Source organism: Orcinus orca, chromosome 8, assembly GCF_937001465.1.
Source record: "Orcinus orca chromosome 8, mOrcOrc1.1, whole genome shotgun sequence".
Classification (NCBI taxonomy): Eukaryota; Metazoa; Chordata; class Mammalia; order Artiodactyla; family Delphinidae; genus Orcinus; species Orcinus orca.
The window spans coordinates 87,584,207-87,603,673 of NC_064566.1; the positions used below are offsets into that span (position 1 = coordinate 87,584,207).

General features: G+C 38.8%; 1 protein-coding gene across 2 annotated transcripts in view; it reads right to left on the reverse strand.

The window, feature by feature from the left end:
* ARHGAP20 (Rho GTPase activating protein 20) overlaps nt 1–19,467 on the reverse strand; it is a 154,556-nt gene that overhangs the window by 52,655 nt on the left and 82,434 nt on the right. For both annotated transcript variants that reach the window (XM_049714073.1, XM_004282256.4), the window contains exon 3: nt 11,594–11,758. In XM_049714073.1, coding sequence (XP_049570030.1) covers nt 11,594–11,758 — 165 coding nt within the window. The remainder of the gene's footprint in view (nt 1–11,593; nt 11,759–19,467) is intronic.

The window sequence follows — 19,467 nt, forward strand, 5'->3', positions numbered from 1 at the left end:
ACTTACTGCTGTTATAAAAAAAGAATTCTTTTATTATTTACAACTTGCTTATTTCCAAAATTATTTGAGTGGCTGAATAAAAGATTAAACATAAACATTATTTATTAAAATATTTATAAAATTTTCACTTTATATGCACTAAAAAATATAAACTGGAATTAATTAGAGAAATTTACAATGCATTTCCAACTGAGTGGTTATGATTTTCTAGTCTTTAGAAGCAAAGATTATTTTAAATTTCCTTTTTAAACCATTTCCCCTTATATTTTGGCTAAAATTGAAAAAACTGTAGCCTAAGAATAGACCTTAAACTAAGCTGAAAAAAAAAAAAAGATGCCAGGAAGTATTATATTTAAGTAGAGTTGATGCAATTAATATTTATCTCTGGGTACAGAGAAGGTGATTTACTTTTAAGCTGGCAATGAAATTGCTTTTTGACAATTTCTATCTAATCCCCCTTACAACCCTGATATTGACACTATCATATTTCTTGACCTAGTTTACAGTTTTAATGCTCATAATGAACCTGAGACTTAAATAGTTAGAAGACACTGGTAAGGATAAAAAGAATGCCCAGGGACACGTCGGTACTTCCTATCATTCAGAGCCATTTATGGAAACATTAAAAGCTAAAATGAAATCAAAGATGCTTCATATGGAAGTATCCCTAAAACTCGTCATGGAATATTTAAAGCTAAAATTCTTCAGTAGGATTTATAAAATGTAAAGGGATTTTTCAGGAACTATACATGAAGACTAATCTAGATTCAAAGCCTCATCTATGCTTCCTGTAGCGCACACAATGTAAGTACAATAGAAAAGTGCCTTGAGGCACAATGCCTTCATTCTATATTTCATTTCAGTATTTTTCACCCTATTGCTATAAATCATTCAATTTTTTAAAAAGTAAAATCCTACTTCTTTTGTTTTTTCCTTTTAAAAATCTTATTTCTTGATGGCAGCTATCTAGGTAATATAAAACTGAAACTATGAATCTTTTCCAAGGAAAACTATGTTTCCATATCTGTTTTCATACATTTTGAGTTTTTTAATGCAGGCCTCTCTTTATATTAGATACTTCAAATACCATGTGGGAACTTGTATACCTATTGACTTGGAAAAAGCCATTCCAACGATTCCTTCCCTAGATCAATAAAGTACCAAGATTTCCACCTCATTATACAAAAAACAAGGAACTGTCCAAAAGTGTAAACAATACTTCCATTCTAATGGTCAATATTTATTGAGAACTTACCATTTGCCAGTCACTGTTAACACTTTACACATATTAAGTTTAATCCTCAAACATTTTAGAGATGAGGAAATGTTGTCACAGGGAGGTTAAGTAATTTGCCAAAAGTCAAACAGCTTAACTAGCAGAGCTAGAATCCGAACCTGAGCAGGGTTGATTCTTGAGCTTGTTTATGCTCATAACCATTAAGTATCTATAAAAAGCCCTGGATATAGTCATTCTTACAAAGCACCTGGAGGTGACTTTGTATCCATGAAGTTTCCTTCAGCTTTACTATCTTAAGACTTACTTTTTCAAATCTCCTCACCTACAAGGCTTTCTGATGGGACTGTTTATTATGGAAGTAGGGGAGAAATCTCATGAACATTTATGTCCATAAAGCTAGAGATACTAGTTTAAAAATATTTAAAACAAGTATTCCAATAAAGCTTTATATTAAGATGGATAGTATTAGGGTCACAGTGTGTATCTTCAGATTTTTCACTCTCAATTTCCAACAGTATTAGACTATTCCAATGGAAATTTAAAAGTATGAATTCCAGTGAACCGTTGAAATACATAGGATTCTAGAGAGATTTCCTTCCATTCTAAGATGGAGATGGTCTATTAAATACGTTTTGGGGTAGAGAATATGGTATATTCCACAAGTATCTGATGGTAATTCTACTGGTAATGAATTAATAATCAGAACTTTTTTTCTCCTCATCTTTTTGACTTACACAGAATTCATCATTACTTCCCTATTTGTTTAGGAAATAAAATATGAGAATAGTGATGGCTTAAGAGGGTATGAAATAACTACTTTCATTTCCTTTTAGTAAATTCCAAATAGGTGCTCTATGGCTATTAACAGAGATAATATCAGCTTCTTTCTAAATACTCTGATGCTCATAAACATCGTTTTTAAAAAAATGTAAAGCCCTACTTCTATAGGAAAAATAATTTTTTTTTTTGGAAAAATAATTTTTAATTCAGCTTTCTAATGAATATCAAAAGTGGTCCCTAAGGTCGCATCCAGCTTTAATACTTGTTCTAATTCAGTATGGAAAAGAATGACAATAAACTCAAAATAATTTTAGGCAAACATTGTCAACATTCAGCATAAAATGGAGCAAATAAAATACCTTAGCCAAAGAAAGAAAGACTTTGGGCTTTCGTTGTTCTTCTTTATCTAACTCCTTTAGATGGTAGGTTAGGTTGTTTATTTGAGATTTTCCTTGTTTCCTGAGGAAGGCCTGTATTGCTATAAACTTCCCTCTCAGAACCACTCTAGCTGCATATCATAAACTCTGAAGTGTTCTGTTTCCACTTTCATCTGTCTCAAGGTATTTTCTGATTTCTTCTTTGATTTTTTTCATTGACCCATTGTTTATTTTGTAGCATGTTGTTTAGTCTCCACATGTTTGTGACTTTCCCATTTTTCTTTTTGTAATTGATTTCCAGTTTCATACAGTTGTGATTGGAAGATGCTTGATATAATTTCTATCCTGTTAAATTTGGTGACACTTGTTTTCTGGCCTAGTATGTGATCCATCCTGGAGAATGTTCCATGTACACTTGAAAAGGATGTGTATTCTGCTGGGTTTGGTTGGAGTGTGCTGTAGCTATCTATTAAGTCCACCTGGTCTATTATGCCATTTAAGACCACTGTTGCCTTAATGATTTTCTGTCTGGATGATCTGTTCATTGATGTAAGTGGGGTGCTCACATCCCCTACTATAATTGTATTATTGTCAGTTTCTCCCTTTTAACATTTTCTCTCTTTTAACATTTGCTTGATATATTTAGATGCTCCTGTACTGGGTGCATGTATGTCAATGAGTATAATACCTCTTCTTGTATTGATCCCTTTATCCTTACCTAATGCCCATCTTTGTCTTTTCTTATAGCCTTTGTTTTAAAGTCTACTTTATCTGATATGAGTATTGCTACTCCAGCTTTCTTGTCTTTTCCATTTGCATGAAATATCTTTTTCCATCCCCTCACTTTCAGGCTGTATGTGTCTTTAGCTGTGAAGTAAGTCTCCTGTAGGTAGTATATAGATGGATCTTGGATTTTTTAATACAATCAATGTTTTTTGATGTATTTTTTCCAATGACATTTAAAGTGATTATTGATAGGTACTCTTATTGCCATTTTGTTATTGGTTTTCTGGTGTTTTTGTTTTCCTCTCTGTTCCTTTTTTCTTGTGGTTTGATGATTTTCTTTAGTGGAATATTTGTGTTCCTTTCTTTTTAGTTTTTGTGTATCTATTGTAGGTTTTTTTATTTGTGATTACCATGGGGTTCATATATGTTGACGTATATCTACTTGTTTTAACCTGATAGTCATTTAAGTTCAAACACATTCTAAAAAAATCTACATTTTTTCTTCTTTCCCCCACATTTTGTGTTTTTGATGTCCTATTTCACAAGTTCATATTTATCCCTTAACTGTTTATTTTATTTATAGCTGATTTTTACAATTTTTGTCCTTTAGACTTCATACTGTCTTATTTAAGTCATTGATCCACAGCCTTTACTGTATATTTTCCTTTATTAGTTGTATGTTTCCTTTTCTGTAATTTGTTACTTCTTGTTGTAGCCTTTCCTTTTCTACTAAGAGAAGGCTCTTTAACATGTTTTATTTATTTATTTTTTTTGAGTTTTAAATGCTGTTTTTCATTTTTTTTTTTTATGAAAGAAAAAGAATATTCATTTATTTTTAATGACTTATTAGAACAAATACCTATAGATATCATTATATATATGATATATAAATTAATTATACAATATATCATGTATTAATTATTAAAACATACTCTGGTAAATATTATATATTCAATATGAAACAGGAGGAAAGGGGGCAGGGCACAACCTTTAAAAGAATTACATAGCCCGAGGACACAACATAAACTGATTAGAACAAAATAGGTCCAAGATGGCGGACGAGTCTACTTCCACTAGACCTTGAGCCTCAGTATACACTCATTGTAACACATCAGCAAGCTAAGCGACACACCCACAGGTGTCACGACAGTTCCAAGGATGACCATAAAGGTCAAAAAGTGGGCGGTGGCTCAATTCCTAGAAATCCCCACCCCTTCCCCAAAATAGCTGGAATACTCCTCCCACTCATCAGCATATGAAATTACTCACCCCTATAAAACTAACAACCCCATACCCTGGTGCTGCCCTCGCCTTCTTTTTTTTTTTATTTTTTTTAAATTTTTTTTTATAGGTATACCTGGATTTAATTCTCACTTCTACCGCTTGGTAGCTGGATAGCCTTAGGCAAGTTTCATACCTCCCTGAAATTCACTTAATTCAGTCTGTAAAATGGCATAATAACTTATTATAGCATCCTTTTAGGAATTTTAAATCAGTTCTTGAAATAAAAGTACACAATATATAGACAAGTATGGATTCCTCAATAGATGTTTGACCTTTCATTTCTCCAGTATCCCACCGCATCAAATAAAGAAAAATACTTTTTAAAATTTACGAATATTTCATTGTTGTAAAGTTAAAGCCATAAAAATAATCAAATGGCCTACTATCATACCGTTAGAAGAAAAAAAAAAAAGGTGTTCATGAGAGTTCCATATTAGAATACAAGTTTTCCTTAGGCACCTGTTTATGTATGCTATTCTGCTCTTTACAATAAATAATTAAATTTAAAAGACTTAATTCCTCACTTTTAAGACCTTATTAGTTTACAAATTACATATTGACCTATGCTAAATTTTATACCGACCCATGCTAATGAATTCAGTACAGAAAACAAAAAACACTGCACTCAAGCAAACTACATATATATATATATATATATATATATAACTTATATGAGAATTGCTACTCCAGCTTTCTTTTGGTTTCCATTTGCATGAAATACCTTTTTCCATCCCCTTACTTTCAGTCTGTATGTGTCTCTAGGTCTGAAGTGGGTCTCTTGTAGACAGCAAATATATGGGTCTTGTTTTTGTATCCATTCAGCCAATCTGTGTCTTTTGGTGGGAGCATTTAGTCCATTTACATTTAAGGTAATTATCGATATGTGTGTTCCCATTCCCATTTTCTTAATTGTTTGGGGTTTGTTATTGTAGGTCTTTTCCTTCTTTTGTGTTTCTTGCCTAGAGAAGTTCCTTTAGCAGTTGTTGTAGAGCTGGTTTGGTGGTGCTGAACTCTCTCAGCTTTTGCTTGTCTGTAAAGGTTTTAATTTCTCCATCAAATCTGAATGAGATCCTTGCTGGGTAGAGTAATCTTGGTTGCAGGTTTTTCTCCTTCAACACTTTCAACATGTCCTGCCACTCCCTTCTGGCTTGCAGAGTTTCTGCTGAAAGATCAGCTGTTAACCTTATGGGGATTCCCTTGTGTGTTATTTGTTGTTTTTCCCTTGCTGCTTTTAATATGTTTTCTTTGTATTTAATTTTTGACAGTTTGATTAATATGTGTCTTGGCGTATTTCTCCTTGGATTTATCCTGTATGGGACTCTCTGTGCTTCCTGGACTTGATTAACTATTTCCTTTCCCATATTAGGGAAGTTTTCAACTATAATCTCTTCAAATATTTTCTCAGTCCCTTTCTTTTTCTCTTCTTCTTCTGGAACCCCTATAATTCGAATGTTGGTGCGTTTAATGTTGTCCCAGAGGTCTCTGAGACTGTCCTCAGTTCTTTTCATTCTTTTTTCTTTATTCTGCTCTGCAGTAGTTATTTCCACTATTTTATCTTCCAGGTCACTTATCCGTTCTTCTGCCTCAGTTATTCTGCTACTGATCCCATCTAGAGTACTTTTAATTTCATTTATTGTGTTGTTCATCGTTGCTTGTTTCATCTTTAGTTCTTCTAGGTCCTTGTTAACTGATTCTTGCATTTTGTCCATTCTATTGTCCATTCTATCTCCAAGATTTCGGATCAACCTTACTATCATTATTCTGAATTCTTTTTCCGGTAGACTGCCTATTTCCTCTTCATTTGTTAGGTCTGGTGGGTTTTTATCTTGCTCCTTCATCTGCTGTGTGTTTTTCTGTCTTTTCATTTTGCTTATCTTACTGTGTTTGTGGTCTCCTTTTTTGCAGGCTGAAGGTTCGTAGTTCCTGTTGTTTTTTGTGTCTGTCCCCAGTGGCTAAGGTTGGTTCAGTGGGTTGTGTCGGCTTCCTGGTGGATGGTACTAGTGCCTGTGTTCTGGTGGATGAGGCTGGATCTTGTCTTTCTGGTGGGCAGGTCCACGTCTGGTGGTGTGTTTTGGGGTGTCTGTAGACTTATTATGATTTTGGGCAGCCTCTCTGCTAATGGGTGGGGTTGTGTTCCTGTCTTGCTAGTTGTTTGGCATAGGATATCCAGCACTGTAGCTTGCTGGTCGTTGAGTGAAGCTGGGTGCTGGCGTTGAGATGGAGATCTCTCGGAGATTTTTGCTGTTTGATATTATGTGCAGCTGGGAGGCCTCTTGTGGACCAGTGTCCTGAAGTTGGCTCTCCCACCTCAGAGGCACAGCACTGACTCCTGGCTGCAGCACCAAGAGCCTTTCATCCACAGGGCTCCTTAATTTGGGATGATTCGTTGAATATTCAGGTATTCCACAGATGCAGGGTATATCAAGTTGATTGTGGAGCTTTAATCCGCTGCTTCTGAGGCTGCTGGGAGAGATTTCCCTTTCTCTTCTTTGTTCTCACAGCTCCCAGGGGCTCAGCTTTGGATTTGGCCCCGCCTGTGCGTGTAGGTCGCCGGAGGGCGTCTGTTCTTTGCTCAGACAGGACGGGGTTAAAGGAGCCGCTGATTCGGAGGCTCTGGCTCACTCAGGCCGGGGGGTAGGGAGGGTCACGGAGTGTGGGGCGGGCCTGCAGCGGCAGAGGCCGGCGTGACGTTGCAGCCTGAGGCGCGCCGTGCGATCTCCCGGGCGAGTTGTCCCTGGATCCCGGGACCCTGGCAGTGGCGGGCTGCACAGGCTTCCCGGAAGGGCGTGTGGCTAGTGACCTGTGTTCGCACACAGGCCTCCTGGTGGCGGCAGCAGCGGCCTTAGCGTCTCATGTCTGTCTCTGGGCTCCGCACTTTTAGCCGCGGCTCGCGCCCGTCCCTGGAGCTCTCTCAAGCAGCGTTCTTAATCCCCTCTCCTCGTGCACCAGGAAACAAAGAGGGACGTAAAAGTCTCTTGCCTCTTCGGCAGGTCCAGACTTTTCCCCGGACTCTCTCCCGGCTAGCCGCGGTGCACTAACGCCCTGCAGGCTGTGTTCACGCCGCCAACCTCAGTCCTCTCCCGGCGCTCCGACAAAAGCCGGAGCCTCAGCTCCCAGTCCCGCCCGCCCCGGCGGGCGAGCAGAAAAGCCTCTCGGCTGGTGAGTTCCGGTCGGCCCGATCCTCTGCGCTGGAATCTGTCCGCTTTGCCCTCCGCACCCCTGTTGCTGTGCTCTCCTCCGCGGCTCCCAAGCTCCCCCACTCCGCCTCCCGAAGTCTCCACCCGCGAAGGGGCTTCCTAGTGTGTGGACACTTTTCCTCCTTCACAGCTCTCTCCCGCTGGTGCAGGACCCGTCCCTATCCTTTTGTCTCTGTTTAGTTTTTTCTTTTGCCCTAACCAGGTACGTGGGGGGTTCCTTGCCTTTTGGGAGGTCTGAGGTCTTCTGCCAGCGTTCAGTAGGTGCTCCGTAGGAGTTGTTCCACGCGTAGATGTATTTCTGGTGTATCTGTGGGGAGGAAGGTGATCTCCGCGTCTTACTCTTCCGCCATCTTCCCGGAAGTCTCTTTAACATGTTTTAGGGTCAAGTTAGTATTGATGAGCTCTTTTAGTTCTTGCTTGTCTGAGAAGTTCTTTATCTCTCCTTCAATTCTGAATGAAAACCTTGCTAGGTAGAGTAACTTAGGTTGTAGGTTTTTCCCTCTCAGCACTTTTAATATATCATGCCATTCTGTTCTGGCCTGCAAAGTTTCTGTAGAAAAATCAGCTGATCGCCTTATGGGGGTTTCCTTGTACGTGACACTTTGTTTTTTCCTTGCTGCCTTTAGAAGTCTCTCTATCTTTAACTTTTGCCATTTTAATGTGGTATGTTTTGGTGTGGGTCTCTTTTGTTTCATCTTGTTTGGGACTCTCTATGGTTCCTGCACCTAGTTATCTGTTTCCTTCTTCAGGTTTGGGAAGTTTTCAGTCATAATGTCCACAAATACCTTTTTGGCCCGCTTCCCTCTCTCTTCTCCTCTGGAACCAGTATAATACAAATGTTAGTATGCTTGATGTTGTCCTACAGTTTCTTTTTGATTAGTGATTTTCATTATTCTATCTTCTAGAACACTTATGCATTCTTTTGTATTATCTAGTCTGTTAATTCCTTCTAGAGTGTTTTTCATTTCAGTTATTGTATTCTTAAGCTCTGACTGGTACTTTTTATATTTTCTAGCTCCTTGTCAAAATTCTCACTGTGCTCATCTATTCTTTTCCCAAGTTCAGTTAGCTTTTTTATTACTACTACTTTGAACTCTTTATCTGGTAAGTTATTTATCTGTTTCATTAGTTGTTTTTTTCAGTTTTTTTTCTTGTTCTTTTGTTTGAAACAAATTCCTCTTTCTTCTCATTTTGTTTAACTTTCTCTGTCTCTATGAAATTAGGTGAATACTTACCTATCCCAGTCTTGAAGCAGTGTCCTTGTGTGGGAGTATTCCTATTCAAGTATGTGTGTTCTCAGTGGCTTTGGTGGGAGAGCTGGATCTGAACTGAGCATGCGTCATATCTTCCCCCAGGGTGTGTTGGCAGCTATCACCTTGGTGAGAGGTAGGGCTGGAGGCAGAGGCCTAGAGCCAGAGCCAGGTGTAAACTAAGCTTCTCCTATGTTCAGTAGCTATCACCACCCTATTTGTGGTAGGGTCAGGTCCATACTGCTGGAACAGAAGCCCTGAGGGTCAGATATGAGCTGGTTCTGTTCCTCTAAGTATGCACTCTCCCCTCTCCCAGCCATGGTACCTTCACCCCAGAGGGGAGTAGTGATGCAGCAAGAGGGATTTGGAGCAGGCACCTGGTGCAGCTAGGGCACACACTGGGATGGCTCCAGCATGTCAGTCAGAGCTTCAGACAGCTCCTGATCTGTTGCCCTCTGTGAGTGCCAGCAATAAACATCCTTGCCGCATTTAACTGCAGTGCTGGGTCTGAGCTTGCTCCATCCCCTGCAAGTGCACACTTGCCTCGGCAACATTAGCCTTCATCCTAGTTGGTAATTGCACCAGAGTTAGAGGCGAGGCTGGGGTGTTCATTATTGTCAGAGCCCTGGGCAGTTTGAATCTGCTTCCTCTGCCTTGTTTTGGGAGTAAGCAAGAGTGTGTCCATTTCTTCATGGGTGGAGTCTCGGTTTCTTACAGCCCTCCTGTCAGTCAGTGGTTTTCAAACCAACTAAGAGGACTTGTCTTCCCAGTGCTGGCTGGGGTGCCCAATATGTGGTTCAAACCCCTCACTCCCCAGGGAGGATCTGCAAGCCCATGATACCTCCTTCCTCTTCTCTTCCCTTCCTAGGGATGTGAGTCCTGACCTGATTGCTTCTCCTCCCTTCCTTCCTGACTCCCTGTGGATCTTTCTTTACAGCCTTGGTTGCCGAAGAGTCTTTCTGTCAGTCTCCAGTTTGTTTTCAGTGATAATTTATTTTCATGTAGATGCACTTTTGATGTGTTTTTGGGGGGAGGTGAGCTCAGCGTCCGTCCTCCTACTCCACAATCTTGATCTCCTCCCCACCCACATCTTATTTGTGACATGGCATAACTTAGGTGTGAGGGTACGGATAGTAGAAAAAAGTTTACTATTCTCTAGTGACAAAAAATCTCTTTGATGAGACTGGATTTGTTAAACTACTCTTTCATGATGTTTCATAAATAGTGAGAATGGGGGAGGGAGCAAGTTGTAACTATCGTGTTCTAGGTTGGATGATAACTGCGCTGGCATTTAGTGTTGAGCGAAAAGTGAATTCTTTTGGTTACCTCTAAAGTATATTCCAAATATGTCTGCATCCTTCCTTTAACTGCCATTTCCCCAGATAAAGCCTTCATTATATCTCATCAGGACTACTACAATAACCTCCTGTCCAGTCTCCTTGCTTCTACTCTTTTCTGTCCTCTAATCCATTACCTATCATAGCCAGAATGATATTTTAAAAATATGTACATTATTCTACTCCCCTAATTAAAACCATTTGGAATGAAATCCAAACTCCTATCATAGCCTTTGTGGTACCCATCCTCCAAGATGGCCCCCAATGATCCCGGCTTCCTAATACACTTGTGTAGTTCCCTTCCAATTATACCAAGGTTGATCTGTGTGGCCAATAGCCCCTACATCAGAAATGATGGTATACTACTTTCAAAATTAGGTTATAAAAGACTGCAGCTTCTATTTTAGGTGTTCTCTCCCTTTAATACTCTCTCCCTCACTCTCCTGGATCTTTCACTTTGAAGGAAACAATACCACGTTACAAGCAGCCCTGTGGAGAAACTTACATGGAGAAGAACTCTGGAAAGCAGCCATTGTGGAACTGAGGCCTGCCAGGATCCACATAAGTGATCTGGGAAGTTTCAAGATTCTCTCCAGTTAAGCTCTGAGATGACTATAACCCTGGTTCAACACCTTGACTGCAACCTCATGAGGGCCCCTGAGCCAGAACCACTAGCTAAGCCATTCCCAGATTCCTGACTCAGAGAAAATGTATAAGATGTTTGTAGTCATAAACTGTTATGTTTTGGGGTAATTTGTTATACAGCAGTAGATAATTAATAGATAATTAATGCAGCCCATAAAGGTCCTGATAACTTGATCCTTGTCTATTTCTCCAATCTCAATTTATATTACTCTCTTCCTGCTTATTATGCTGGCCTTCTTTTAACTCCTCCAAAGGGCCAAACTTTCCCTACCACCCTTGTACCTGCTGTTCCCTCTGCCTAGAATACCCATCTCCCTAATATCTGCATGGCTAGTTGTTTTTCATTCTTCATTGATTTATTTCCCCCCGACTATACTTACCTAACATATATCCCATATTTCACTTCACCGTATTTTATTCACAGCATTAAGCACAATTTGTCATCTCTCCCTACACACATTAGAATGAAAGCATCAAAAAGCAGGGACTGTACCCATCATATTCTTCACTGTATCCCCTTTATTTATTCAGAGAATGGCACAGAGTGGGACTTAAATGAACACTTGTTGAATGAATAAATAATTAAAACATCTTTTCAAAACCAAATCAAAACAAAACAAACATAAGACTCACTTCAGATATTAGTTATGGTAACAGAGGCCAGATATTCTTACAGTGAACATTGAATATAAAGGTTACCTTTGTTGGTGGAAATGCAATTTTATAATGATAACCAGGAGAGAGCGTCCAGAATACCTACTTGATTTTGGCCACGATAAACAGATCATTGAACAGGAAAAGATGTCGCTCCTGCCTCTGCAGACCTCTTTTCAGTTCTACCCGGCCATCAATTAGCAGAGTTCTATTGGAGCACAAAAATGATGACAGAAATGCACATGTGTCCACGCTAGCAGAAGGACTTTCCCTGTAACAGATCAAACACCACAGATCTTTAGTCAAATGATAAAATATAGGATTGAGTTTCTACAAAAAATTATAGGTTAAATTTGGTCAAGAAATATAAAGCTCTATAATTTTTTTAATGCAATGGCATAGTTTTCTAACAGGTCCCTCAGTCTGTCTCCACATGATGGTCCTTAATATTTTATTATAAAATTTTTTAAACAAAAAGCAAAATTAAAAGTTTTATAATAAACATATGTATATCCCAAACTAGATTCTACCATTAAAATTTTACTGTACTTGCTTTATCAGATACCTATCTAACTCTCTCTCAATTAACCCATTCTATTTTTGACATTTCAGTAAAATCTGCATACATTTCCCCCTAAATACTTCAGCATGCATATCATGTACAGTGAAATGCACAATTCTTAGGTGTATATTTTCTGAGTTTTGACAAACGTATTCACTTGTGTAATTTAAACCCTTATCAAGATATAGAACACTATCATCACTCCAAAAAATTTCCTTTTATCCCTTTTCAGTTGTTATAGTAATTAGATGAAGACAGCCTCTATGTATTGGCTCAAGTTGTTTATCTCTTTGTTGCAGGCTGAGATCCATTAGCTCCAAAGTCTGCTGGAACTAAACTAACATTTTTATATATACCCAATTATTTAAAAAATAACCCAAAACAAGCAGATTTTTAACCATTTTATAGCTTGCCTGCTTTGTATACTCCACAAAACTACACCCAACACCTGCTAGCCATTGATAAGACAGAGGCTTGTGGTTATAAGACCCAAGTCACTACTACCTTTGGAGTTCTCTGACCCAGACTCCCCACCATGCTACTGAGCAACATCATTTAGACATGTAATCTCCAGAGCCACCCACTCCAATCTCCTTCACCTCAGGAATTCCTTTGCCCTCCTCCTTTTTTGGATAGTGGTCCTTTGGCCATAAACCTCTAGATTGTCTCATGCTGTAAGGGACTTCCTTTCTTATGCAAACCTGTCCAAGGGTCATATTTTTTCATTGATCAGCCCCCAAGTCCCTCAAATTCCTTACAACAGTCAATCCCTACTCCATCAACCCCAAGGCAACCATTATTATGATTTTTCTTCCCACTGAAGATTAGTTTTGCCTATTCTAGAATTTCATATTAACAAAACCTTAGTATGTACTCTTTTCGTGTAAGATATTTCTTACTCAGCATGTTTTTGTTATGTTTATTAGTAACCCATTCCTTTATATTGATGAACAGTATTCCACTGTATAAATATATCAGTTTTCTTATTCATTCTCCTACTGATGGATACGTGGGCTCTCTCCAGTTTTTAGCTATTATGAATAAAACTGCTATTAAACTTCTATTGATCTTTTTTATGACCTATGTTTACATTTTTCTTCGAGAAATATCTCACAGTGGAACTGCTGGGTCACAGAATAGGTGTTATGTTTATTATTAGAAAAAAAATACCAGTAAGTTTTCCAAAGTGGTTGTACCAATTTATATTTTCAACAATACTGCAGGATAATTCTAGTTACTTCACAACCGTGTCAACATTTGCATTATCAATCTTCTAAATTTTGGCCATTCTAGTGTATATATAGTAGCATCTCATTAAGATTTTAATGTGCATTTCTCTGATGACTAATAATGTTGAACACTCATGTTCTTATTGATTATTTGTATATATTAATTTGTGAACTGTCTCCAAATATTTTGCCTACTTAAAAATATTGTGTTATGTATCTTTTTATTATTGAGTTGTAGGAATTTTTTATATATCCTGTATCTATCTATCTCCTGATATACATATATATACACACATATGCACATACATACCTATACAATATACATATATATACACATATATATATCCTCTGTCAAATGTTTTGCAAATATTTTCTCCCAGTCTGTGATTTGCCTGTACATTTTCTTAAAACTTAAAAAGTTTTTAATTTTGATGAAGTCTAATTTATCATTTTTAAAATGGTATTTGTTTTCTGTGTCCTTTCTAAGAAATCTTTGCCTACCCCCAAGTCATGAAGATACTCTCCTATGTTTTCCACTAAAACCTGTATGATTTTAGTTTTTACATCTAAGTCTATGATCTATCTTAAATTAATTTTGGTTTATGGTATAAGGTAGGCGCTAAGCTTCATTTTGTTTTTCTATACGAATACCATATTGTTCCAGCACCATATGCACAAAAGGTTTTCCTTTCCTCAGTGGATTTCTTTGGTACCTTTGTTGAAAATCACATGACTGTAAGACCATGGGTCTATTTCTAGGCTGTCTATTCTGTTTCACTGATCTTTTTAAGAATTAATCTATGCCAGAACCACATTGCCTTATTATTCTATCTTTACAGTAAATCATGAAATTAGGTAGTATAAATCTACCAACTTTTCTTTTTTTTAAATTGCTTTGGATAATCTAAGTCTCCTGTATTCACATACACATTTTTGAGATTAACGAAGATGAAGAACACAGTAGAGAAAACACATTGTGGCTGGGGAAGAAGAGATAAGTGCAGCTTCAAATATACTGAGTGTGGAATTACCAGGGGACTAGGTGACATGGGGAGATAAGGCAGGCAGCCAGCACTTAAAAGAGATGTCATATTTGTTATCATACAAAGACAGTTGCATAAATAATACTATGGGAATGACTAGAACTGCCCAAAGGGGCAAAGAATAAGAAAAAAGGCAGAAACACATCCCTGAAAAAAATGTAATCTGAAGGGGTGAAGAAAGGAGGAGAATCTGTGAACAAGATGGAGAGTAGTGAATAAAGCAGCAGAAAAAGAAGAATAAAAAGCAGTGGTGGTCTGTAGTACTGAAACTGGTGAAGGGGATAACAAGTTGAAGACTGAGAAGATGTCTGGGAAAAAAGTCATCAGTTGTTCATTAAGACCTTCAACTAAACAGTTCCAGGAAAATGGTGAGGGCAGAACTCAAATGGTCTAGGGTTTGAAGTGAGGAGTGAAAAGAATAGTGAAGAATTAAAGGCAGTAAATCTGGTTATTTTTCAACAGCTTAACACTAGAAAGTGACTTTAAGAGGAAAGGAAGGAAGAAGAGAGAAACAATACCTAAGCCCTGAAGGTAGGTACCATCTCTCATTTTACAGATTTGGAAACTGATGTTCATAGCAATTAAAACACACTGCTGTTAAGTGAAGGGGACTTACAAGTTAAGTATGTTCAAAACACTTACTTTAAAAAATTCCATGTAGCCTTTCAAAAGGAAAAGAACTTCATTCATACCGACTCAGATTCCTCCTCCACCCATGGCAGTTGAGCTCAGTAGTTTAGGACTTGATGGGGGTAGGGGAGGGTGTGGGCTAATCTAAAACTTTTTCCTAAGTAGTGTGACATGGTGAGTTATTTTGGCTGCCTCAGTTTCCTCATTGTAAAGTAAGGCAGTTGGAGTAGAAGGTCTTTAAATTCCTTTTATAATTTGTATACGTGACTAACTATACTAACATGTACTCAAAAGGTGGAATTAAGATTACTGATGAGAGAGGTTGGGCCAAGACAGCAGAGGAGAAAGACCTTGAGCTCACCTCCTCTCACAAACATACCAAAATCACAACTATATGCAGAATAACCCTCACTGAAAAAGACCAGAACCTATCAGAAAAGATCTTCTACAACTAAGGACATAAAGAAGGAACCACAATGAGATAGGTAGGAGGGGTGGACTCGTGATATAGTCAAGTCCCATACCCTAGGGTGGGTGACCCACAAATGGAAGAATAATTACATTGCAGAGGTCCTCCCACTGGAGTGAGAGCTCTGAGCCCCACATCAGGTTCCCCAGCCCAGGGGTCTTGTACCAGGAAGACAAGCCCCCAGAGCATTTGACTCTGAAGGCAGCAGAGCTTAATTTCGGGAGCCCCACAGGACTGAAGGGAAATAGAAACTTCGCTCTTAAAGGGTGCACCCAAAATCTCACATGTACCAGGACCCAGGGCAAAAGCAGTAATTTGATAGAAGCCTGGGACAGACCTATCTGCTGGTCTTGGAGAGTCCCCCAGACAGGCAGGGGGTGGGTGGCTGTGGCTCACCCTGGGGAAATAGACACTGGCGGCAACCATTCTTGGAAGCTTCTTCTACTACGTGGAAGCTGGTGCTTGCAGGTGACATTGTGGGATGCTCCCTCTGGCTCATCAGTGCCAAGACATAGCCCCAACAGCCTGTAGGTGCCAGTGCTTGGATGCCTCATGCCAAGCAACTAACTGGGTGGGGACAAAGTTCCACCCATTAGCAGACAGGCTGCCTGAAGACCTCCTGAGTCCACACCCACCTCTAGACATGCCTCTAGACGTGGCCCTGCCCACCAGAAGGCCCTGGACACAGCTCCATTCACCATTGGGCAGGCACCATCTCTGGAAGCCCCTGGGTCCCCCACTGCCCTACAGGAAGCCTGCACTAGCCTCTAGACCAGTCTTATCCACCAGGGGGCAGACAAGTAAACCACTATCCTGCAGCCTACGGTACCCGGCCTGCTCACAGCAGGCCAGACCTTGCTGTGAGACCAGCTGGGCCTCAGCCCTGCCCACTAGCAGGCTGACACAAGCTCTGAGACACCCTGGACCCCATACCCAACTGTATCAGGAAACCCTCCCCCAACCAGTGACCTGACACGAACTCTGGGATCCCTGGGCTCTGCAACCAGCTTCCAGGACCCAGCTCTGCCTGGCAATAGTCCAGCATGAACCCCAGGACCTGGCTTCACCCAGTGGGTGAGCAATAGCCCTGGAGTCCTCTGGACCCTGACTCTGCAAATCAGTGAGATAGCATAAGCCCCGGGGCCCCCTGGGGTTCCACAGTCAGCCACGTTGTGACCCAGTCCCAACAACCAGTGGCTGGCAGCCTCTGCACAAGGTAAGACCCTGGGCCATCCAAGCCTCCAGACCATCTACATAGTCAGCCTGCCACAACAGAAGGATACATGCAGCCCTCATAGGGGAACTTCTAGAGCATATAGATTGGGTGATGAGAGGGGACTGTGCTACTGGAACACGTAGGACATACCCTACAAAAGGCAACTTCTCCAAGGTTAGGAATCATAACCAATCTACCAGATACATAAAAATAGAGCAACTTAGGCAAAATGAGGCGACAGAGGAAAATGTTCCAGACAAAGGAACAAGATAAAAACCGCAGGAGAAGAATTAAGTGAAGTGAAGATAGGAAATCTACATGAGAAGAAGTTTAGGGTAGTGACTGTAAAGGTGATCAAAGAACTTGGGAATAGAATGGATGCACAGAGTGAGAAGTCAGAATTTTTTAACAAAGAGTTAGAAAATTTAAAGAACACCCAAACAGAAATGAAGAATACAATAACTGAAATGAAAAATACATTAGAAGGAATCAACAGTAGACTAAATGATACAGAAGAATGAATCAGCAAGCTAGTAGCCAGGGTAGTGGAAATCACTGATGCTGAACAGCAAAAAGAATGAAAAGGAATAAGGACAGTTTGAGAGCTCTAGGACAACATCTAGTGTACCAATATTCCCAATACAGGGATCCCAGAAGGACAAGAGAGAGTGAAAGGGGCAGAGAACATATTTGAAGACACGAAAACTGAAAACTTCCCTAAGTTGAGAAAAGAAACAGTCTCATACAGAATCAACCCAAAGAGGACAACCCCAAAACACACTGTGATTAAAATGCCTAAAAATAAAGATAGAATACTTATGAAAAGCAGCAAGGGAAAAGCAACAACTTACCTACAAAGGAACTCTCAGAAGGCAATCAGCTGACTTTTCAGCAGAAAATCTGCAGGCCAGAAGGAAGTGACATGATATATTTTCAATGATGAAAGAGAAAAACCTACAACCACGAAATCTCTACCCAAATCTGAAGGCTTTCCTTCAGATTTGGAGGAGAAATCAAAAGTTTTACAGAGAAGGAAGAGGTAAGAGTTCAGCACCACAAAACCAACATAATAAAAAATGTTAAAGTGATTTCTCTAAACAGAAAAGGCCACAACTAGAAATATGAAAATTATGAAAGGAAAAATCTCATTGGTAATGGCAAATATACAGTAAAGGTAGTAGGCCAACCACATATAAAGCTAGTAGGAAGGTTAAAGGACAAAAGTAGTAAAATCATCTATATACACAGCAAGTAGTTAAGGGATACACAAAAGGATGTAAAATATGATGTCACAAACAGTAAACACGGGGGGCAGGTAAAAATGCAGGGTTGTTAAACTGCTTTCAAACTTAAGAGATCAGCAACTTTAAATAATTGTGTATACACACACACGGCTACATAAAAGCCTCATGGTAACAATAAACTAACAACCTATAATAGATATACACAAAAAAAGAAAAAGGAATCCAAACATAACACTAAAGACAGTCATCAAATCACAAGAGAAGAGAATAAAAGAAGAAAGAAAAAAAAGACCTACAATAACAACCCCAAAACAAGTAACAAAATGGCAATAAGAACATATATATCAATAATTACCTTAAATGTACATGGACTAAATTCTACCATCAAAACACAGAGTAACTGAATGGACACAAAAAACAGACCTAAATATGTTCTGCCTACTAGAGACTTGCTTCAGATCTGAAGACACACACAGACTGAAAGTGAGGGTATGAAAAAAGATGTTCCATGCAAATCAAAAGAAACTAATATAAGCATTTCTATCTTATATCAGACAAAAGAGATTATATAGTAAAGACTGTTAAAGAAGGACACTACATAATGATGAAAGGATCAATCCAAGAAGATAGAACAATTATAAATATATATGCACCCAACATTGGAGCACCTAAGTACATAGCAAATGTTAATGGGCATAAAGGGAGAAATCCACAGTAACACAATAATAATAGGTGGCTTTGACACACCACTTATATCAATGGACAAATCATCCAGAAAGAAAATCAATAAGGAAACACTAGCCTTAAATGACACATTAGAGCAGAAGAACTTAATTGATGCATGTAAAGCATTCTATCTGAAAGCAGCAGAATACATGTTTTTTTCAAGTGCACACAGAATGTTCTCCAGGATAAATCACATGCTAGGCTACAAAACAACGCTTGGTAAATTTAAGAAAATTGAAATCAGATCAAGCATCTTTTCTGATCACAATGCTATGAGACTGAAACCAACTACAAGAAAAAAAATGCAAAAATCATAAACATGTGGAGGCTAAACAATACACTACTAAACAACCAATGGATCACTGAAGAAATCAAAGAGGAAATCAAAAAATACCTAGAGACAAATGAAAACAAAAGCACAATGATCCAAAAACTGATGGTACTCAGCAAAAGCAGTTATAAAAGGGAATTTTATAGCAATACAAGCTTACCTCAGGAAACAAGAAAAATCTCAAATAAACCATCTAACCTTACACCTAAAGGAACTAGAGCAAGAACAAACAAAGCCCAAAGTTAGTAGAAGGAAAGAAATTATAAAGATCAGAGTAGAAATAAATAAAATAGAGATTAAAAAAAATAGAAAAGTTCAAGGAAGCTAAAAGCTGGTTCCTGGAAAACATAAACAAAATTGATAAACATTTAGTCAGACACTCAAGAAAAAAAGGGAGAGGGCCCAAATCACTAAAATCAGAAATGAAAAAGGAGAAGTTACAGCTGACACCACAAAAATTCAAAGGATCACAAAAGACTACTACAAACAACTATATGCCAAAAATGCACAACCTGGAAGAAATGGACAAA